The sequence below is a fragment of the Musa acuminata genome, chromosome BXJ2-2, assembly GCF_036884655.1.
Source record: "Musa acuminata AAA Group cultivar baxijiao chromosome BXJ2-2, Cavendish_Baxijiao_AAA, whole genome shotgun sequence".
Classification (NCBI taxonomy): Eukaryota; Viridiplantae; Streptophyta; class Magnoliopsida; order Zingiberales; family Musaceae; genus Musa; species Musa acuminata.
This window is the reverse complement of record NC_088339.1, coordinates 27,752,214-27,775,208: the sequence shown is the minus strand read 5'-3', so window position 1 is coordinate 27,775,208 and position 22,995 is coordinate 27,752,214. Positions and strand designations below refer to the sequence as shown.

Below are 22,995 nucleotides of genomic sequence, written 5' to 3'. Positions count from 1 at the left end.
GCCGCCGCTCGTCGCTGCTTCCTCGTTTCTCAGTCAGCAGGCTCAGTATACAGTATACTGTTAATATTAAGTTTATTTGAAATGATTAATTTTCAATACTGTTAATAGATTTTCTTAATTTAATAGCATATTTTTATTTAAAATTTTAAATAATTATATTTATTAATTATATTATATATTTTTACATTTTAGCGCCTCGGGCGAGCGCCTCGGGCGAGCGCCTCGGGCGTTTTTGGACCTTGGCACCTAGCGCTTTTTAAATCACTGTCCTAGAATCAACTGGATCTGGTTTGAAATTTTCAATCATACTGAGCTTGAGAACATCACAGAAATCTTGGCCTCCAAGAGATCTCAAATTAATGTTGGTCAAGCAGAACTGACCAAGCTCAAAGGTAAGTAGTGACAAGAGCTGCATCTTTAATCACTCCCGTCTCAGTGCAGTCTCATGCAAATTTTCATATACTGATCCAACAAACATAAAAGCAATTTATTACTTTGTCATTTAACTATGCACACATACATGTTAATAATCTCATGATGCCTGGATAAGAGCTCAAGAATATGGCAAGCACAGTGAGGAGCACTGAGTGAATGGAAACATTGTTTTACAATTATAATGAAAATTGTATGTATCCAGAAACTGCAAATAATCCTGATCAATACTGTAAAATTTCTCTAGTTGACCCAAATAGTTTGGACTTACTGCTATTTTGCATCTGCGGAATGGAAGAACTGCATAGCGAATCATATGATATGTGATCTTGTATGTCTGTTCATAGCCATTGACCTTTTTTACATAAATCTCAGAAGAAAGGATATTGACAAACAAACCAGACGCAAGTTGATTTATTCACACTGAGAAAAGCAGATCCCTATTCCTCATCTGAAAGCATGATCATAATCATGATAATAGAAGTTCTTGTAGATGAAAACAGAGAGCCACTTGGAAGCAAGGAAGCATATAACTGCCGTCGAGACAATCACAGTCCTTGTAATGGTCGATATCATGCTCTGATTAAGGGCTGCGACAATTCCTACAGAAGCTATTGAGATAATCTGCAGAGATAACTTAAGGGCCTTCAGAACTTTTAAAGCATCACGACAGCTACTGCATTGGACGACATGAGACCAATATCTGAAAGTAGTGAAACAGACAATGTTTTAGTTTTAGTACTTCATTTTTAAGCAAGCTACACTTACAGTACAGAAGGGGAAGCATATAAAAAAATAAATGCATGTTGCTGAAGTTCAAAGTTATCAATCTCAGTACGAGAGAAACAAACACATGAAATGTCCAATTGCATCATAAGATTAAATATCTTGCTTATCACTTGAGGACAGTCTGACAGAATTAGATTCCCACGTGAGTGAGACTGCCTCTGCAGAGCTGAAGTCCTTCTGACATATACTATGCATTTTCTTATTAGAATCTCGTATATTTTTATAGATCAGTGGACATCATTATTGTACTATGTTTCCTACAATAGAATACACAATTGCACATATGCATTTAATAATAATTTACATAGGAATGAATAGACCACCATAGTTTTTACCTGTCCATAAGTTGCTCTCTTGGAGGAGTAGGCGGAAGTTGTTCACTAGATGTGGTTCCCCAATTGATCTGATTGTTTGAATATTTCCTTAACCAATTTCTGAAGGCAACAACCATAGCATCTGACTTTGTTGGTACAAAACAGACCTTTGGCCAATTAGAATAACCAGCTTTGGCAAACTTCCGCTCCTGTGAAGAAAGATATATTAACGAAGAGCCAAACAGACAAGCCTTAAACTTTGGTAATACTACAATAGTTGCTTCGAGCCTTCCGCATATTAACATTGCTGGTCTTGTCTTTAACGAGCAAATCATCATTCAAAAATTAAAATAAGGAACATCATAGCAGTGTGACATAAATTAACAAAATAATTAAGAGACTTAGCATATCGGCAAGGAATATCTTCCACATTACCTTAACTTCTGTGATAGCCTAATATAGCAATTAGAACCATGCTTTTGGAAGATTTGGCAACATTAACAAAATAAGTGGATATGCTGCTGCTTTGCAACAATTAAAAATAAAAGATTATTAGGCCGGAGCACTTCCTGTTTTCCTTTTGTTGCTTATCAGAGTTGATCTCCAACATGACAAGAGTTCTTATCTAGTTGCAAGAAGACACATATTTATGAGATAATGCCATGAAAGACAAATATGTACCTAAATTTCCAAAATCTTATGTCATAGAAATGTCAAACACTCAGCTTTAAATTTCAAAAGATGATGTGGAGAAAGAACAGAAAAGATAAATGGCTCAATTTTTGTTTGTGGATATGGATGCAAACATCTGGGTGCAGGTGCATGTCCAAGCATATGATCTTTTGAATCCTAAATCATAATGCAAGCTTCAATCCTGCAATTATGCCATTTTGGTCAACACAGGTCCAAGCCCAGATGTTATCAATAAATAATAGCAAGAATAGAATACAAATTGCCATAACACAACGTTGAAAGTGAAGTTTCCATCTTGCCATCAAGAACCAACAAAGTGAGCAGACTGATCAATTAATGTAACGCAGTGCTACTTAACTTATTTCCTGCATTTCAGATGTTCCTTGGAGGGTGCCGAAAAGGAGAAGTGCAAATTTGATAAAATAGTACGTGGTCCCCAAGAGGAAAAGACTGGGGAAATAAGCATGATTAATGCTTCATTGATGAGGAGGTTATTATGGAGATTGGATATTAGGAAGCAGTAAGTTCATTTGATTTTTAGAAGATGTGCTAGAAAACCAAAGGGATTTTTAAGTCCCAGAGCTTCCAAATTGAGTTTCTCTGCAGAACCTATATAGTTACCGACAGGTCAAGACTCAATCACTAGAAAAAGAGGAATTAGCTTATTTCAGACATAGTTGAGATGATTAGCTCTCTGACTGCTTAGCTTGCAAGGTGTTTTAAACATTGCTCAGAGTAGAAATTAGCAATCTAGTGTGCAGAAGCAGCTGGTTGTGAAGATCAATCCCAGTCAATTCATGTGCCTGATAATTCTTTGATCACGCCCATGATCCCCGGGTAAAACATGCAATTGGGGTGCATAATGGATACATACACAACCACAAACGCAAACAAGCTCCACTAGTAGAAGGGTGAAAGAAGGTATAAGCAGGATATTTATTGACTATCTATTATCTGTTTAATTTTAGCCTGCTAATGTTTGGTTTATTGCATAATGATATGAATATTACCTCATATGAAATATAAAGATTTTTTTTCCCATAAAGATATCCCCAGGACATAGGGAGGAAAAAGATGAGGGTGAAATTAAGTAGCTTAAAGAAAGACAGAGGAACTAAATATGTCTTGCAGAATTACGGTGAAGACATCTTTGTCCTTTAAGATTTAGTAACTCATTTTAGTTTAAGTTCATAAATTAGTCAAAATAAATATATCAGGAAGAAACAAAGAAGAAAGTAATCGTACCTCTACATGAAGAAGATAGAGGTCGGAATCAAGAATAAGATTCTGGCCTACGTGAAATATCCATCGTGGAACAACTTGATCAACCCAAACTGCAAAGTTTCTTGGGAAGACATAAATCAATCTGCTTCTTCCTGGACTAACTGGAATACACATAAAAATTAGAAGAAATCTACGTTGCTTCTGGAGTGTCTTCAGTGCAGAACCCTGAACCCACAGTAGGTTATATATCTTAGAACAGAGTGGACACTCTCCAATTGTCATAGGAAATGAATTAACAAAACATTACCCCTTGGACATCCGATGATGAAGCAGATCCATTCCCTGACATTAGACGATGAGGTGCAGAATAAAATACACATGGTGCTATAAATTTGTTATAGCCAATATCCCGCTGTGAAAGTAAACCATTTATGTTTGATGTCTCGATTCTTATATCAATAGGGCTGCCTCCTTCCCTGTCACCATTAACTGTGAAAGAGTCTCTCTAGTTAGTGAAATAAAAAAAGGATAACTTGCACAATACAAGTGCTTAGTTTTCTGTTGACTTGCAATTCAAGGATTAAATGTTAGTAGAACACAAGCTCAAGTGCTTCAGTCAGCTAATTTGAGACAAGTTTTCAAGAAGTACATATCTGCTAGTCAGACTTTTTGGGATTCTCATTATTCCATGGTGTGCATATGGAACGTGAGCCGGGTCCATGAGGTTCTCTATCAGAACTTCATACCTGAAATGTCGGGCAGGTACTTAGTGATGACTTCATATTCCAAGAAAAGCTGAACAATAAATCAGGATAATCTAGGCCTAGAAGAAGAAAATGCAGATAACATGGAAATTTAAAATAGTGTATTAATTGTCATCACCTAGAAACATCTGTCTAAACATAAATATGAGTGGCAAATGGTTAACTGGTGGCAGAAGAATCACATCCACGGGCAAGCATTGCCTTTTGCAGCATGAATGACAAATCAGAAAGTTAAATGCCAAAAACCTAAACAATCTTTTCTATAAAGCAAACACATTGATCAAGGTTGCCTAGAAGACAGATCGAGTATAAAATGCAAGAAATTTAGCAAAATCCAATAGACTTGCCATCACATAATGCCATACTGGTGTTATGCATTTCCTTCACCTTTTTTCCTTATTTACATGTTCTTGCAGTGATTTTATATCATTTCATTATTTTTTGAAGAAATCAAGACATCTGAGAGAGTAAGCACTGGCTGCTACTTGTAATTTCTATGCGATGATGCCTACACTAATGAACAAGAATATAAAAGGGCAAGTTATGACATTAGTCAAGAGGCACCAACACGAACAAGCCCAAAGTTCTGTACACAATTTTAGAAACTGATGAATCCCTCTATGTTCAAGCTCATGTTCTTCTTTTTAAAAAGGTTCTCAAACTGAACTCCATAATTATTACTAAATGACATACTGAAAACTTAAATTTAAACTCCACTATTGGAGTCACCGGTTTTTTCCACTTGCCTTGGAAGAGGAATGTTTTTGCACACAATTTAGCTAACTACAGTAGACTTAGCTAACTTGTACGTGGGGAGTTGAAGCTTCCACCCTATTCAGAGTTTTATGATAGCCTTCCTATGGAAGCATAATGAAAGTTCTTCATTTTCTTGAAAAAAAACTCAAATTTAAGATCATAACAGGTAATTTGACCAAGAATGGTCAGTTTATAAATGTTGGGATTGAAAATTTCATAGTTGGGATTGTAAATGTTTGATGATAGGAAATTAATCCAGAGAAAAGAACCTACCCATATGGAAGATCTCTCATTCCCATTGTAGAAGTGTATGATGGATCATCTAACTCTTCAATGTATGGAGGCTTTGCTTTCACTGCGATGTCTTTGCACTGAGGATCTGTGCTTGGCCAGAACCACAAAATCTTATTCTGTTCAAAACTTGGATAAACAGAAGCACAAGCCTTCCTGAATGTATGAACCTGTAGGGTTGGATGATCAATCAATAGTTTATGTTTAACTTTATTTAAACAAAAGGTTAACATATCACACAATCACATAATGCCACACATACACATTATATGATAGCTATTGCTTATTCATAGAAGTTTCCATTTATATCATTACTTCCTAGTGGAAAGGCCCTTGACTTCCAACCCAAAACTTACTTCCTCCCCAGTTTGAATAAATTAAAAACAAAGAGTATCTACCTGCATACTCTCATACTTGTTTTCCTCTAGGTGGTTTGTTTAATTTGGGCTAGGTCAATGTGGAATAAAATTGATCCACTAATTGGACAAAAGTAAATTTAGTTTAGTGCACTAGCTATACAGTCAACATATGATGACTTGTGTCTCAAACAACATGTTAGTTATTTAATACTTGTAATGAATAAAACATTTGATAGGCTACCACCCAATACAAGTCAATCAGGTGGAATCATTACGATCGACATGAAAAATAGAATCCAACAGCCAGTCTTATTGAAATTGATATCAGATGGTCACTATATGGCCTATTTTGCACATTGTTATGAATAGCTTAGATCTCTGTCGAATTGACTTGAATTAAATCCAACAAAATCAAGTCCCACTCTGGCCAAAACAGATTGATTTGGTTCCTGTTTAGCCCTATTCTAGTTTAAACCATTCAATTACATCTAACCAAATCAAGAATTATACCATTTCACCTGTTGTTCTATTATAGTTCCAACAATTTTGGTATTTGGAAAGCAAATTCACATGATTTCCTATATTCCAATGCTCAATTTTAGCTCGACTGTCACGATGTGATTCTCAGTCATGTGTGTTTGTTTCTCATTGACCAGCACTAGAGTCGTGAGTTGTTTCCTTGAGTTGCAATCACTATTCTGATCTACTAATATGTGTCTAACCATGGTCATGATCAAGGAACATGTATCGTTTTAACCACATTTAGAGCGAGGAAGAAATTATCTATTCGTCATGTAAACAAAAAAGAACTTATCTACTCAATTGTAACACACCTAAATCAAAAGCCACCATACAAAGTAGATTATGCAAAAGCAAGAGCTTCGATAATTGTTCAGCGGGTTACAGTTGGCCACCTCAGGCGGCAAATTCGTCGGACTCAGCTCCACAAGGTGAATCCATGTATACAATCCACACTATATATACTCTAAGAAAAGCATCAACCAACAAACTTATTTCAACAGCAGAACACAATAAGATGGTCGGACAAGCAAAGTTACTCACCGGAGGCCCATCGTCCGGCGCCTGGGGGATGTACTTGCAGCTGCCGCTGCCGTCGAAGCACCAGCCATGGTACACGCACTGCAGGCGGCCCGACGGGTCGATGCGGCCCTCTGAAAGCGGGGCCAATCGGTGGGGGCAGCGGTCGTCGAACACCTGCCATCGCCCCTTCGTCCGGTCCCACCACACGACGAGGTCCAGTCCCATCACAGTCTTCGCGTGCGGCCGCCGCTTGTCGAGGTCGCAGATGGGGGCGACGGGGTACCAGTGGGCGAACCAGTCGAACTTCTCCCCCTCACCGGTGGCATCTGGTTCCGCTTCGGTCACCACCGCCGCGGCCGAGGAGGAGGCGGAGGCATGGCAGTGGAGTCTAGCGTTCTTGATCGAGGAGGAGAGACGGAGTACCGAATATTGGAATGACGGGGAAAGAGGAGATGGGAAAGAGCGAGGGGTTTTGGATGGGAGGGAGTGTGGAGCGAGGAGAGAATTGAGAGCGGCCATGAGGCGATGGGTTCGGAAAGGGCATCGAGGCAAACGAGAGGTGCTAAAGGAGGAACACGACGGCGCGTGGAGCGAACATGTGGTGCTATGAGATGGCTGCACAAAGCAATCGATTTAAACCACACTATTTGACCATTTCCGACCGTTAAACTATTTGGATAATGGGCAACATCAAATGTGAAATACATAAGCATATATATATATATATATATATATGTATATATATATATGTATATATATATATGTATGTATATATATATGTATATATATATATGTATGTATATATATATGTATATATATATATGTATGTATATATATATGTATATATATATATGTATGTATATATATATGTATATATATATATGTATGTATATATATATGTATATATATATATGTATGTATATATATATGTATATATATATATGTATGTATATATATATATGTATGTATATATATATATGTATATATATATATATATACGTACATGGGTGATTGACTGACTCGTATGGGTCCATTGCGGTCCGGTTTGGTCTATTTCGGGCCGGCCCATTAACTGACTCGTTTCGTCGAGCCGTTGCCGCTCCACTACGGTCCGGTTAATGCCCTGGGTGGTTCCCTATAAATACCAACCACCATGAGGGTTCCGTTGTTTTCTCTTGCTGTCGCTTTCGCTGCTTCCGGCTCCTTGTGGAATTGATCTCGGCAAGGTTCGAAATCGAAGAACGCCTCTTCCTCTTTCTTGTTTTTCCTTCGTTCTCTTTGCAATGGATTTTTTTGGTGTCGTTGTATGCTGGGTTATATAATGTTACGCTATTGTTCTTGACGTTTGTTCTTGTTCTTTTAAACAGTAGTGTATGACATATGTCGTTTATGCTAGTTGAGACGATCCACTACAGAAGATGAAATTTTTTTGCGTTGTGGGAACGATTAGGATGTTTAATTGCTTATAGTGATTTTGGTCGAAGATAAGTTCTAAAAAAGGTTTTCTTGAGATCGATTTATGATGTTTCTTGATAGGGATCGGTAATTCTGGTCATGCATCTTCTAGATGGATGCGATCTCCTTAGCTCCAGTAAGTTGGCAAACTGAAAATTGGTTCTGTTTGCCATAGTGAGCATTCCGTTACAGAAACTTTCTCTATCTTCCGCGAGTAGAAAGCATCACAGTTTCCTAGAGGCACCTATTTGTCCAACCTATACAATATGTATAGGAAATTGGCCGTCATAGCCGGAAGTTCGTCTTTTGATTGTTGTTATTTGAACTTGAAATTGGCAGTTCTGTGAAGGAAATTGACAGGCATCTTATGAAAGGTCTAATTACTGGTTACTGCATGTATGCTGTCCGATTCTCTCTAGTGGTGTGTGCGATTACTATAATGTAGCAATTTTTTTAGATGCATAAAGTATTATCATTTGCATTGTTTGAAGAGCCCTAGATGCTATCAGGATTCTTGTTGTTAACCCTGGCAGCTTTAGTAAAGACTGAGGGTTCAAGTTTAAGTCTAATTAGAATCAATATGTTCTAGTTTGTACTCAAGATAACAGATGTATTATCTGTAGTTATGATGGAAATTGAAGCACTTTTGGGTCTACTAGGCATGTAAGGAGGAAGGGCAAACCCGAATCCCTTCAGACTGTTGATGAATTTGGATTTGGGTTCAATTGACATGTTCCAAATCGAGTCTAGTTTTTTTTTGGGAATAGTTTTAGTGCCATGGAAGGATTCTTTTATAAGAATTATAAGTTGTTACATGGCAATGTTTCCTACATCCTATCTTTATTTCCTGGATTGCTCAAGGCCGTGGATAGGAAGTTAATGAAAAAAAGGAGGGAAGAAATTAAAGATTTAATCTTGAAAAATAAGTGTAATCTAACTGCAAAGATGGAAGTGTTTCTACTTTCCATAATAATTCTCAGTGACATTGTTTATAAGAGCTGCTATAAAAACATCATTTATGCTAGATATGCCTGCCCTTAGACAGATGATGCCTTACCTTTTCATTAGGTGGATCATACCACAAATTTGCTGGGATGTTCATACCACAAGGGAAAACAATGCCAACAACGAAATGAACTCTTGTTGAACCTATAAATTGACAAGGGGGGAAGAGAGAGACGCTCGGTATTAGAGAGTTGCTGCAGCTGCATGATCCTTGTAATCAGGCAGACCAGTGTTTAAGAAGTTGCCAAGGTGGGAAGAGGTTGGGCTTTGTTTACATTTTTTGCTGTTCTTTCAGCTGCTGTTTGATTGTGGAAATACATGCTCTCTGCCATAATGCATCCACCATCGAGCGGCCGCTGTTGTCAGAGCAACTGCTAGAGACACAGGTTTCTATTTTGTCTACAGTCTATATGCACTGTTCATGATGTCTAGATCCACCATTGAGCGTCCGGTTTAAATAGTTGAACCGAATCAGACTTTTAAGTCTGGTTCGATTGGCTAGTTGATTCGATTGAATCAACTAACCACTTTCTTACCTACAAAAGCCACCATTGAGCGATCAACCCTAGCGAGCGTTCCTCCCCTCGCGGCCGACGCTTTCTGCCGCTGCCTCCACCGCAGACGCAGCGGACCGAGGCCTCCTCTGTCACCGACGGACGGGTCCGACGGCTTAGCCTTCGTCCGTAGCTTCCTTCCGCCGCCGTTGGCAGTTCCTTATACCGTCGAGGGAGAGGACCGCAGCTTCCTCCACGACTGACGTACACTTCGGAAGCTTCGTCCGTCCACGACGTCGCCGTCCGCCGCTGTCGCAACTGCCGTCCGCAGCTTCCTCCGTCACCGCTGCCTTCTCCTTCCCTACTGTCAACCATCGGTGACACTTTTCTCTTTTTTTTTTCTCCCCCTCTGCTACTGTTAACGGTTTTTTTCCCCCTCTAACTACTGTTTAACAGTAGATTGTTAAATCTCTAATATTTATTGTTTTGAAATTATATGTTAGATTTTAGAATTAATGACAAGTGTACAAAGCAGTTTAATTCTAATATAGGTCTTCGTAAACATGTTTAGCATATTTCTATTTAGTTGTATATTCTTTTAATTATAATATTCGAGAGCATCTCGTTTCGCTCGGGCGAGAGCCTCGGCGTTGTGGGACTTTGGCGTCATTTGGCTGTCAATATCATCACTAACCACACTGTCGATATATCTGCTTTATGGATGCAACAATGCACATCATGCATACCATGTATTTCTCTATAATCTGGTTTAATGATCGAACTGATCTTCATGTTCTTCATTTGCTTTTACCTCTGCAGCCATCGAAACCCTAGGGTTGGAACGACATCGGGCACCATGATCCCGGGAGGTCAGAGCTTAGTTTCGTCACCTCCTGTCTTCTCTCATGATGGCAAGAAGCTCCTGGTGTGCACTGGTTGCACTGTCTCCATCTTCAGCACCTCTACCGGCATGAAGGTTATTCGTCTGCCTCGAACTTTGATTTCGAGATAGGGAGATAGAGAGTGTCGGAAGAGTTTAAGTTTGATGATCAAAATCCAATATTGATGTGTCAGATTACGGAATTGGAGGGTGGTCACACTGACCGTGTCACGTCAGTTGTCGTTGTTCCAGTAGCCGCGCCCTCGAGTAAGTTCATCAGCTACTGCTGGACATCATCGATAGATGGGACCATCTGTTACTGGGATTTCTCTGTGCCTGAGTTGATAAAGAAGGTGAAGGTCCAGCTTCCAATCCATTCGATGGTAAGTATTGTCATTCCACCTCTTTGTGATTTTTGTTATTCTGCAAGCTTGCTGCATTTGACTAACTAACTAGTTAATGATTACCTCTCTGCTTCTTTCTTTTCATTTTTTTGTTAAGTTTTCCTTCTTTATACGGAGAGTTAGAGTTTAAGTGATATTGAGGTAGACATGTACGAACAATAGTGGTTTAAGTCATGATTTTAGCTTGTTGCAAGAACTACTTGGTCGTTCCATATCAGAAAAGTGTTATCTTGGACTTGTCGGTCATAAAAAAATGGCCTCTAAATTTAAACCAAAATGTAGCATGGATTGCATTTGGGTTTCCTATTGTCTGAAGAACATTGACCAAGACATGAAATCGGTAGCCTATTTTATAACTACTTCAATCATCTCAAATCACCTTCCATGGTTCCTGATTCACCCAGTTGGTTGACTATTATCCAAGGTGAGTAACAATTTTAGTTTCACGTTTGCTACTTTGCTAAGAAGACAAGCTTTGGGACTTTGTTATCACATAAAGATTGCTCTCATATGGCCTGACTGACTGGGTTTGAAGTTATAGAAGTAGTTTCTTTGTTTTCAAGTATAAGACTGTATGTATATATTGACTATCCCTAGACCTTGCATTAGTGTTTCCGTTTTTCACTTGAAAATTAAAATTTGTCCAAAATCAATGTTATATGTGGATCAGAAAAATATTATATGTTATTTGTTAGATCTAGATTTCCTAGATCTTTCACTCTATGAAACTTCAGTTTGGTGGAACTACAGTTCTACACTCAAAATGGAACTTGTGAAACATTGAAAATGCTTCTAATTTTTGTAATTAAATATTTTAGATGTATTTTCGGTTGGTTTCCTAGTTAGGATAGGCATAGATTGGGATCTTTTTTTCTTGTGGTTTTTGGATAAAAGGTTCATCATTAGTTTTCCAAGTTATCTCATTACTATAAGTCGCTTTAATTCTTATGATCATGCTTGTATCTTTTGTAGTTTTTCTGTTATCTGTTTGAAGTTTTATATTGTGTGATATACAGATTATAATCCATTTTTGTTATTGTGAAATCTTTTTTGCTTGGCTATCTATTTTTTTCAACATGTCTTTATGTTTGAGGTCTATTTCTTTGTATCGTTTTGTTATCTTCATGGGTTTTTTTTGTTAAATTTTTAATATGGTATCATTTTCTTGTAGGTCATTCCGAATATTTCATGCACACCCATTGGAAGCAGTGAGAAGACATCTAATCATTATGCATTTATATCAGTTGAAGATCCAACCATATCAGCTGATGAAAATAAGGCATTTCGTGGGCAGATCCAGATTTACAATTTAACAAAGTCACGTCGTGTTAGAGGATTGTTGGCTGAGGTATGACCATGAAAGTATTCACTCTGCAGTCATTCTTAGGATTGATTGTTTAAACAGTTCCTGTTAAATTGATGTGACATATAATCCTATTAGAACATTAAGCAAAGATTTATTTTTATTTATTTGCTGAACTCACAACTTGTAATTCTAGTTAATGACTCAAGAGCAGACTGTGACATGATATTGAATCTGATTTCTGCAGACCAGAAAACCAGAGTTATTATCTGTGAGTAAAAATGGGGAATTCTTAGGTATAACGAACAAAAGAAAACTTGACATTTGGAAGATTCCTTCAAATGATTTTAGGATTGAAGAAATAAAAAAGATCAAGCTGCATCACACAAAGAAGTTGACTGCTTTAGCATTTCATCCAAAACTGAGAATGGTGGCTGGAGGTGATGTAACAGGAAGGATCTTGATGTGGATTGGTTTTGGGAGAAGAAAATTCTCAGGAGATTCACAAGCAACCAATAAGAAAAAGAATTTAACTGATGAAGAAAAGCCTGGGGTGAGGAACAATGATGATGCTGATTCCTGCTCGACATGGCATTGGCACCCTAGTGAGATTAAGTTTCTTTCCTTCTCTTCTGATGGAGCTTATTTGTACTCAGGTAGTGCATGTTTGACTATGACATAATTGATTAGAGCTTATTATGATCTTTTAGATGTTACAATGTAATGCCTTATCATGTTGGCATTAGTTCATTGGCAGTTGATTGACTATAGTCAAAATACATCTGATCATAGAAAGGATAAAAAAGACCTTCATTACTTCTTTGAAGCTTCCTGATTTTCAAATTTTTCTATAACATATAGTTTAAGTGTTGCATCCTTGTTCTTATCAGTAAGCTTTCATTGGATTGTATCAGGTGGAAAGGAAGGAGTCATTGTGGTTTGGCAGATCGACACTGGAAAGAAAAAATTCAAGCCACGTTTAGGATCACCACTTTTATACTTTACTGAATCTCCAGATCCTTCTCTTTCTTGTGTAAGACTTCTGATAGAAAATTGCTTTATCTCCCCTTGTATGATCTAATTGAATATTGATGATTCATCTGATGCGATGCACTTACTGGATGGAAAATTTTTTTAGTTTCTTGCTGTTCTCTTTAGTTTATTGTTCAGATTAAGTCACTTGGAAGATGCAGTAACTATGTAGTGGCTTCTAGAAATCTGGTATGGGTTGCTTGCTTGGTCCTGACTGCAAAACATGTAATCTTGTTATGAACCTGTACGAGGGATGCTAGGTGACGGCTATATTTTTCAGTCAAATAAATTTGTGCATGAAGGACATGGATCTCAAATCAGCATTTTGGTTTGGCCATTTCAAGACTGTCCTGCTTACATCTCAATGTTATATCAGATGACAGCTAAAAGTTCACCTGGAATCTAGACATTTCCTTTCTAAAACTCTGATGGTCTCTTGATGTTATTGTTTATAGCTTAGTATATATTTTAGGCATCATAGTTTTTGGGTGACATTATATTAAAATACAAATCAAAGTCTAGCTATGTTGCATTGATATGACAGAATTACTTGGCTCTCTTTCATGAGAAAGCAAAACCAGCTAGAGTTGTAATTCAACTAAGTCATGCAGTCATCACCAAAATTCCTTAAATATTCTTTTTGAAATAGTATGTTCCTAGTTATAAAATAGCTAATATCCGGGTTTAAGTAGAAATTTTAACAAAATTTTATTTGCTTATATTTTTGGGGCAGTTCAATGCCTAATCCTCTCTATATCAATCTGGATTGAATTGTTTTAGGACATTGGTGTCAGAAAGCAATCATTATCCTGCATTCTTATGAGGCTAAAAGATATCTGAAGCAACAACATTATCTGCACTTATCACCTTCAAAATAATGATATTTTTTTATTGGCATGTATCTGGCAGTGGAACTCAACCGGACATTTGTAAAAATATTGCACTAGTTTTTTGTTAAGTGTGTGCATATATATATGTATGTATGTAAGCAGCATTTTTCATTCTTACATGGATTCTTGTGTACACCTTATCCAAGAATTAAACATACAATGTATGAGTTTGTTGTCCTTCTTTTTTCCTTCTCTTTTACTGTACTTCGTCGTTCCTTCATGGGTATGATACATATGTGAGTTTTCTAGAGTAGTTGATGTTAATTCATATTTGTCATTTCAGGTAACTTGTGCAGATAATCACATCCATCTGTTAAAAATGCCTACAATGGAGATCACAAAGTCTATTGCTGGAATCAAGGTTTGTCAGATGGTTAATACACTAATCCCCTGTGGGCTTATTTCAGACTTAAACAGTGATACATCCTTGCATAAGCTACCTTCAATTAATATATACTTATATGATCATTAGCTTCCTTTCTCATATCCTGTTGGACATAAAGGCTTGTGCACACAAGTTGCATATGATGAGACAGCTGGGTTAATTGCTGTGCTGACTGAAGATTATTGTGTACAGTTCTTTAGTTTGTTTGATAACCATGAGGTTTCACAGGTGAGCAATCTTCCTCTGCCTCCTTTTTATGATCTGAAGTTGTCTGTTTATTGTTCTATTGTTTTTTTAGAGAAATATATTTATTGTGAACATTCTGATATTTTCTAGGTGCAAGTGTGCAAAAGAAATTTCCAACCCGTGGATGATGTCACGGTAAGGAACAAACTTATTCTAGATACACGTATCTTGCTGTAAGGTTCATCGTATGATGACATATTGTTTGGTACGGGCGATATTTACCAATCTAACAAGGGATCGATATGGGTGATAGATACCAGTCCGTTGGTACACTCTACCATATCTTGTGTCGGTATGTTAGTACATATCATACCGACGGTCAGTACATTGGTACGGACCGGTAAGGTGAACCATGTCTTGCTATATTATCTTGTTTGTAATAATTAAGTCCTCTTCGACTCCAATTCTTGGTGTATGCCCCTTTTTTTGTACTCTAACTTGTTTGCTGGCTGTTCATTCATGCAGAAAGTTGTAGGCATGTTAATTTTGACACAGTTCTTTATATCATGGAATGTTGCTAATTTAGAAGAATAATTAATTTTGTCACCATCCTGTAGATATGAAAAAAAAAAATATATATATATATATATATATAATATTATATATTAAATTTTTACTGATGCTTTGTGGAATGGTATTGTTTGTACTTTTGATGGTTGCAGCTATATGTGGCTCTAGTCTCTGTTTCCCTTGATGGCTCCCTAATGGGCACAGTTGATGTTAAGATTCCTGAAGATGGATTAGGTGGACTTGTAAGTCTGAAATTTTGGATGCGTGGCTCTCGGATTGCAGAGTACTCATTGTCAACTGTCATTTATGAGCCTCACAGGTAAAAATACTTACATAGCTTCATCCAGAGTTCAATATCTTTACCTCTGTTAATTTTACAATGGTTACTTGATCTCGTATTTCCAAGTTGGTCTAAATGAGCTCATATCTCTGTTCCAAGCTGCTGCTTCTTGTCCAAGTTGCAAGTTATATCCAAAATATTTTTTGGGATTTATTGTGTGATGTAATGAGCAATATACTTGTCATCAATAAGAAGGAAAAACCTTCTAGGTTTTTCTGTAAATCCTTCATAACTTTGCAACAAAGTCGAATGTTAAATCTTCGATTTTCCATGCTACTAAATTTTATATATCTCGAACTACTAGTCAGGGTGCAAAGTGGAAATACATCATTGCACAACCTAAAATTGTGCATGTTGTAGCACTCGCCTGATCACTAAAAATAGTGAAAAGATTATTGCCTTCTTAAACTTATTGCAATATTGAGACTGTATTCACATGAAAAACCTTCTAGGTTTTTCTGTAAATCCTTCATAACTTTGCAACAAAGTCGAATGTTAAATCTTCAATTTTCCATGCTACTAAATTTTATATATCTCAAACTACTAGTCAGGGTGCAAAGTGGAAATACATCATTGCACAACCTAAAATTGTGCATGTGGTAGCACTCGCCTGATCACTAAAAGTAGTGAAAAGATTATTGCCTTCTTAAACTTATTGCAATATTGAGACTGTATTCACATGATATCTTCCTGTGAGGTGGATATGCTTAAGTATCACAAATACTTGAAGCAAAAGTAATGTGATTTGAGATGACCCAGTGGCAGGAATTAATACATATGATAAGAAAGACCAGAAAACATGTTCTTTTCCATACTTTTATTATTTTCTTTTGCTTCTTACACGATGCTTCTTTCCATAATTTTAAATTCCAGATGCTCTATATTGATCTTTTGTCATTTAGATCTAAAGATACGGCCTTCTGAATTCTATACTTTTATTTGTTTTGATGCCTTACATGTGGATCTCATATTTTTATGCAAGGTTACAAATGTTTGGTTGAAGGGGGTGTTATAATTACTCAGAAATATTTAATACATTGAATCACTGATGTTCGGAAGGTGCATTGACTGAGATACCGTGATGTGTGGGTGGAAAAATGGTCAATTAAAGTTGAAGTAGTTTCAATTTGTCAGAAAACAGAGTCTGAATTTTACTATGGAATCTACTATTGTGAACAACAGTCAAACACTTCAAGTATAGAAGGAGGAAACATATATTTTATATGAACAAGGTTATGAAGCTATTAGTTTTTAGGATATCTAAACATTTGACAATTGTCCGATTCACTTTTCTTTTTCCTATTCAACTTGGTTCCAGCTTGACGGTTGTGATCCCTCTTTTTAAAATGGATATTTGGAATTTGTTTCTAAAGTTGTTTTGTGGTTGTTGAAGATCCTTGGTTCTGAAAATATGGATATCTTTTTTGTAATTGCTATTCTTTCTTATGCAGTGATGCTGAAATTTCTTCTCTTGCATTCCGTCCTGGACATTGCATGGCCGTCACATCTTCTTTTGGTGGTGATTTTAAGGTAATACATATTATTTACTCTTCCTTGTGTTACTCTTTCTGTGTTATGTTTGTTGAATATCAATTTTTTTGACTTTGTAGATTTGGATTCATAATTTGGGCATCAAGTTAAATGATCAGTTGCACCAGAAAACTGGTTGGCGATGCCAATCTGTTGGTTCATACAAGTAATAAATCTTTATTGTTCATGTTTTTTTTAATATTCTGATCAGATTTTTTTTTCATGTACTAAATGCCTTGTCTTTGCAACTCTCCTTTTCACATGGCAAAACTTTAGTGTTGAATGAAATTGAAATTATTTCTAGAGGCTGCAATCTGTTGAATCAAACTATTGGAAGCATTCTATTGGTTGATGCTGTTTGTAATCTCAAATAAGTAAAAAAAATATTGAATGCTTGATTTGCTGATTTAATCCTCATAGACAAATTGAGGATACTCGCAATGATCACATTACGTCTACCTGAAACCAAAAAACTACATTCAAGGAAAAACTGCGGAGTCTCGTCAGTCATTATGATATGAACATCCAGAGATACTTGGTAAAAAATAACCATGTGGATTTTCAAGTTTGCATATGAATAACCAAGACAAGTTTGCTAATGTTAATTTTGATAGGAAACTAGTGGCCATGGTCTATGTAAAATATGATGGATTAAGCAAGTTCAACACCTAGAGTTAGTTAAGGATGTTGCTTGGTATCACAAATGAGTGGTCATGATTCTAAACATTGACTTGGCTGAAAAGTCATGTTGAGTTGTGATGCATATTGACAGGGTTTGGTCATGAGTTGCTGCTGCAGATTCACGAGATTTGGGCATCAGTTGACTAGGGATGGAAATCATGGTAACTTATCAGTGTAGATTCTAAGATGTACAGACTACCAATTTTGTGTATAAAACGATGGCAGAAGGGTAACCTAGCAGGAATTGAAGAGTGCTGCTTCCTTCGCTTGGCAATGTTATTTTATAAAGGATCTGCACCTTTTGCTAGGAACTAGTGGATGCTATTACTATGAATATTGGAAAATGTGCAATTTTATATGCAAACTTATTATGTTACTAGCAAGGTGCAGCACCGATGGCCATGCTGTTTTGTTTTTGATGAAAAATATGTTGTCATGCTATCTTGGTACAATAGCTGCTATTCTTAAGTAGTACTTGTCTTAGGTTTTTAATTCTTTGATGGCATGGCTAGTTGAGGGATTATCAGTGATTTAAAAAGTGCTAAGCGTCAAAAGGCGTCAAGGTTCAAAAATGCCCGAGGCGCTAGGCGCTCGCCCGAGCGAAGCGAGGCGCTAAAATATAAAAATATATAATATAATTAATAAATATAATTATTTTAAATTTTAAATAAAAATATGCTATTAAATTAAGAAAATCTAAGATACAAAATCACAATGTTACATTAACAAAAAGTTTCAAAATTCAAAACAATAAAATTTTACATCAAAGTCATTTATGTTAAAACCTAGCAATAATTTCAAATAAATAAAAATTAACAACATTAAAATCAAAATAATATATTATTAATCTATTAACAGTATTGAAAATTAATCATTTCAAAATTCAAATAAACTTAATATTAAGATTATACTGTATACTGAGCCTAACGGAGAAACGAGGAAGCAGCGGCTAGTGGCGGCAGCGGTAGCGGGAAAGGGAAAGGGAGCGGGAGGTGCGAGCAGCGGGACAGCTCGCGGGAGTCGCGAGCAGCGGGAAGGCTCGCGGGAGGCGCGAGCAGCGACAGCGGCGAGCAGCGGCAACGAGAGCAGGAGCGACGAGCAGCGAGATCGGGATCGGGAGCGGCAGCTGGTTAGGGATGGGTAAGGGTTATATCGGTTTAGTTGGTTCGATTGAACCAACTAACAACCGAACCAGGACCGAACCAGACCTAAAATCCTGGTTCGGTCACTTGGTTTACCCAGGCGCTCGCCCGAAGCGCCCAGGTGGCGCCTGTTTGAAGCGCGCTGCCTGGGACATTAGCGAGGCGCTCGGGCCTCGCCTCGCCTCGCCCGAGCGCCTAGGCGAGCGCCTTTTTCAATCACTGGGGATTATATGCAACTTCTAAACCTGGTCTCAGTTAACAATGGTTTTTGGACCTGTGATGATATCTGTGATTTTATCAAATTCAAGGCTTCTCTCAGATGAAATGGAGCCACATTACTGGCATGATGTTTCTAGTTGATATTTCACATATATTGGCGTTGTGTGCTCTTTAGTAGGGGGTTATCCAGCATATGTATTCCATACTGCTGTTTGCCTTGTTGAATCATTTGCTTTACGTTACTAGAAAACCAGTGTTGAAAACATATGATTGATATGCACATATCATTGTAGAAAAACAGTATAATTCAGTTTCTTTTGCAATAATACCCGGACATTTAGATTGATTTAATGGTGATATACTTGAACTATATGTATGTGTTCATCTTTTTTTCAATCTTATTGAAATCATTTATCTATCTATCCCTTTGAATGATCAATGAATTATACTTGGTGACTAATTTTACAAATTGATGACAGGGGTAGACCTATGACAGCTGCAGCTTTTTCTGCTGATGGATCTGTTCTAGCTATTGCAGCAGAGTCTGTAGTTACATTATGGGACCCTGATAGCAATGTACTTGTGGCTGTAATTGGAGATACACATTCGGTGATTATCATCTTACCTGTATTGCTTTTATTCGCAAGCCCAAATCGGGTGACAATGTTCTGATCTTGATGTGCTTTGCAGCCAATCACGTCGTTGTCATTTATCGGGAATTCAGAGTATCTGGTGTCACTTACAGGTGGTTCAACACCACAGTTAGCTGTTTTGACTACTTCAAAATTAAGATTGTCTTGGTCATACAAGCTTGTTGCAGAGGGTATGTATTTTGTTTACTGTTAAATGCTCATGTTTTGACTACTGCCTTAGGACTCACACATTGTGTGAAAATTAAAACATCATATGCATTTTTCTCTTTGAACACTCAGTAGGTTACTTGATGGTCTTAGATCTTTGAACTAATTGGTTTTTCATTTTTCTACAGCCTTAAGCAGTTCTCGTGATACATCTCAATTTTCTGTACTAGTGCTTCTCAATTCACAATGTGGAATTGAGAAAGAAAATGGAGTAATATTATTGTTCGATGTGGAAGATCCAGTTCCTGTGGCAACTTGGATGGTGAAGAAGGTAGATTCTCTACATATCTAGTTGTACTTTAGTGACTATTTTAGATGCAGGTTTGCCTATTGTACTTGTCTCCTTATTTTCCATTTGGCAGACTTTGCGCTTTGAAACTTGTCTGAGCATTTACAGACCACACTTCAGGATTAATTTAACCTTTATTGAAGATCTATCTGTATATCATTGTGCCTCACTTGGCTTCTGTGTTACCTTGATGATCTTTCATGACGAAGAGTCATTTTTTCTAATGTCTTTGGTTCAGTGTTTTGTCTAGTTTCATGATAGCTTTGCCTTCTAGATTTATTAATTACTGGAATTAAATTCAGTCACAAAGGATCAAATATATAGTAGTTTTCTAGTTCAGTATGCCAATCTGATTGCTCATTTGCTGATTCCAGGCAAAGGGTGGTAGCCTTGCTTTTGTACCTGCTAATCCATCTTTTGATGAAATCAAAGCTATGGATGGAGAAAAACCTTCTTTGCTGGTATATGTGAATGGCGATCATGAGTACATCATCTTTGATCCACACAACATGGACAATAGAATTGGCAAGAGTTCTCGAACAAGTCAAATTGCTTTGGAAGAAGCTGGTAAGAGTCATGATGGCATATCTCGACAGCATCATGTTCTATAGATTCTGTGGGACGTTCCACATGACTGGTCCACCCACATGACATAAAGCTCTCCTTGCAAGCAGTTTGCTTATTTTGTTTACTTGCACAATGCTTGAATGTAGCAATTACTAATTTTGGTTGCTTTTATTTTGTATCTTCCTTTGTGGGGTTTGCAGGCATGTTCGGGTATGCGTCAATTTATGGGGATCTCTCTAACCTAAATCCAAAGCAAGACCAAGTTCCAGAAATCACATTTGCCCCCTCAGAAAGACCTTGGGAAACCATATTCAATGGATCTTCCCATGCTCTTCCACCACTAACCAAACTTTGCTCCACATTTTTGGCATCCTTGATCGAGAAGAAGCCAAGTATGAATGAATGATACCTTTAAGATCTTTGGACTCTAATATGCAGTCACCACTATGCAGTCTCCATGTCTGACACATGAAGAGTTTACAGAAAGCGATAAAGGCCTTCAATCATCAAAATGGTGGTATTCAGTCTTTTTTTGACCGCTAAAAAAGATTCTATGTTTGTGGCAGCCAGAGGAGCAAAAATCAATCTGCTTGCAGAAAGTGGCCATTGATTTATAACGTGTAGAAATCTCAGGAGGGTGCTCATGAGCTCAGCTGGGTTCTGAAAATTTTGTAATTTAGCTAATGTGCGTTGTAAATTGGGATTCCGAATTTCCTACTTCTAACTGGCAATTGTTTTCTTTAATTTTTGAAACTCTTGATTCCCAAATGCATTGAGTTGAGATTGATTTCGATAATATATTTATACATTTATTTTTGAAGGTTTCCCAGGGACGTATTTTCATGTTTTGAACAAGTGGTTCTTCCACTGGTGTTGTGCTCCCTGCTTCCTGTGACCTTGCATCCGCCGAGTCCCTATGAGCTTTGAGTTTCCGAGGTGGATCAAGATGAACAGGACTGATCAACGGTCGCACGTGACCTTTACCAGACAATGTGAATGGCTGCAGCGATGGGGCCCATATGGAGCCATGGTGTGGCGGCTTTTCCCACCGGCTCTTCTAGTTGGGTCCGCGATTTGTTTTTGCCTATTTTGATTCTTGGCCGAATTCTAAAAATATATATTTATCCTTTGAAAATTATCAAATAGTATTTTTCTTATCAAAATAATCATTTTATCTTTGTCGACCATCCCGTTTTGCCCGATTGATCATCCTCCCTTGATTGTTTGTGTCTTTACAAAATAGTGTTTTTTCATATAGTATTTTATTTTCTTATCAAAATAGTATTTTTTCACGCGTGGGCTGGCCTCTCTTGCTTGGTTGCCCATGCTTTTGTGTGTAGGTTGGCCCCGTTGGTCAAACTCCATTTGTGCAAGGGTTGATTTCATCGGTCACACTTGTGCTTGTAAGTGCAAGTTGGTCTTATCGATTGCCCCCCTTTATGTATGCGACACTCTTGGGGTTGAGGAGGGTGGCTAGGGCTGACATGAGATACTCACACTCGTGCCCACAACGCTCCTGGGTTTGATGAGAATGCGAAGGTGCCCACAACGCTCCTGGGTTTGATGAGAATGCAAAGATGGTGACAAACATAGTGTAGGGAGAAAGAAAAGACGATGGGTTTAACAAAGATAGAGGCATATTGGTTTGTATCAGTATACTATGATCAGCTATCTGTACGGTACATATTGAAATGTATCGAATGTACCGACACATAATATACGAAACTGTATCAATGTATCATATATATCGATCCTCTATCAAATCGATACGTATCGATTATACCGAATGATACGTTTCGGTACGTCAAACCTTGATACGGATAAAATAATCTTTTCATTAGTTTAAGGATGTTTTATGAAAAAAATTAAAATTAAAATGTCATGCTGAAAATTTTCAAGCGTAAGACTTTTTCTGGAAATTCGCTCATGATTTTTTATTTTTATTTTTTTTTCAGTTTACGTGCCCGATGTCTACCAGCCACATGAATGGCGTCATTGGTGGGGCCCGAAGCAGAGCCGCGGTGTTACTTACTCTTCACGCCATTTGTTTTCACGTAGGAAAGGGGTTTTCTGTTTGTTTTTCTTTTGCTGTTTTCTTTT

At 37.4% G+C, this 22,995-nt stretch overlaps 2 protein-coding genes across 3 annotated transcripts; one reads left to right on the top strand and one right to left on the bottom strand.

The window, feature by feature from the left end:
• Nucleotides 1-588: 588 nt before the first annotated feature.
• LOC135605767 (protochlorophyllide-dependent translocon component 52, chloroplastic-like) lies at nucleotides 589-7,272 on the bottom strand. Its single transcript, XM_065096224.1, has 7 exons — nucleotides 6,685-7,272; nucleotides 5,246-5,433; nucleotides 4,106-4,198; nucleotides 3,760-3,943; nucleotides 3,474-3,677; nucleotides 1,557-1,744; nucleotides 589-1,135 (listed from the first exon to the last, which is right to left on the bottom strand). The coding sequence occupies exons 1-7, from the start codon at nucleotides 7,180-7,182 to the stop codon at nucleotides 880-882; spliced, it is 1,611 nt and encodes a 536-aa protein (XP_064952296.1). The 5' UTR covers nucleotides 7,183-7,272; the 3' UTR covers nucleotides 589-879.
• Nucleotides 7,273-7,852: 580 nt separating this feature from the next.
• Nucleotides 7,853-21,715, top strand: LOC135605766 (uncharacterized). 2 transcript variants are annotated; one of them, XM_065096223.1, is made up of 17 exons: nucleotides 7,853-7,889; nucleotides 10,437-10,593; nucleotides 10,692-10,880; nucleotides 12,073-12,249; nucleotides 12,452-12,860; nucleotides 13,119-13,237; nucleotides 14,410-14,487; nucleotides 14,599-14,739; nucleotides 14,848-14,892; nucleotides 15,420-15,586; nucleotides 17,059-17,137; nucleotides 17,218-17,303; nucleotides 19,659-19,788; nucleotides 19,870-20,002; nucleotides 20,168-20,310; nucleotides 20,703-20,895; nucleotides 21,096-21,715. In XM_065096223.1, exons 2-17 carry the CDS (start codon nucleotides 10,474-10,476, stop codon nucleotides 21,299-21,301), a joined length of 2,415 nt encoding a protein of 804 aa, XP_064952295.1. In that variant the 5' UTR covers nucleotides 7,853-7,889; nucleotides 10,437-10,473; the 3' UTR covers nucleotides 21,302-21,715. The 2 variants fall into 2 exon arrangements, with proteins under 2 accessions (XP_064952295.1, XP_064952294.1); XM_065096222.1 differs by lacking the exon at nucleotides 7,853-7,889 and adding an exon at nucleotides 9,693-9,994.
• Nucleotides 21,716-22,995: the final 1,280 nt, after the last annotated feature.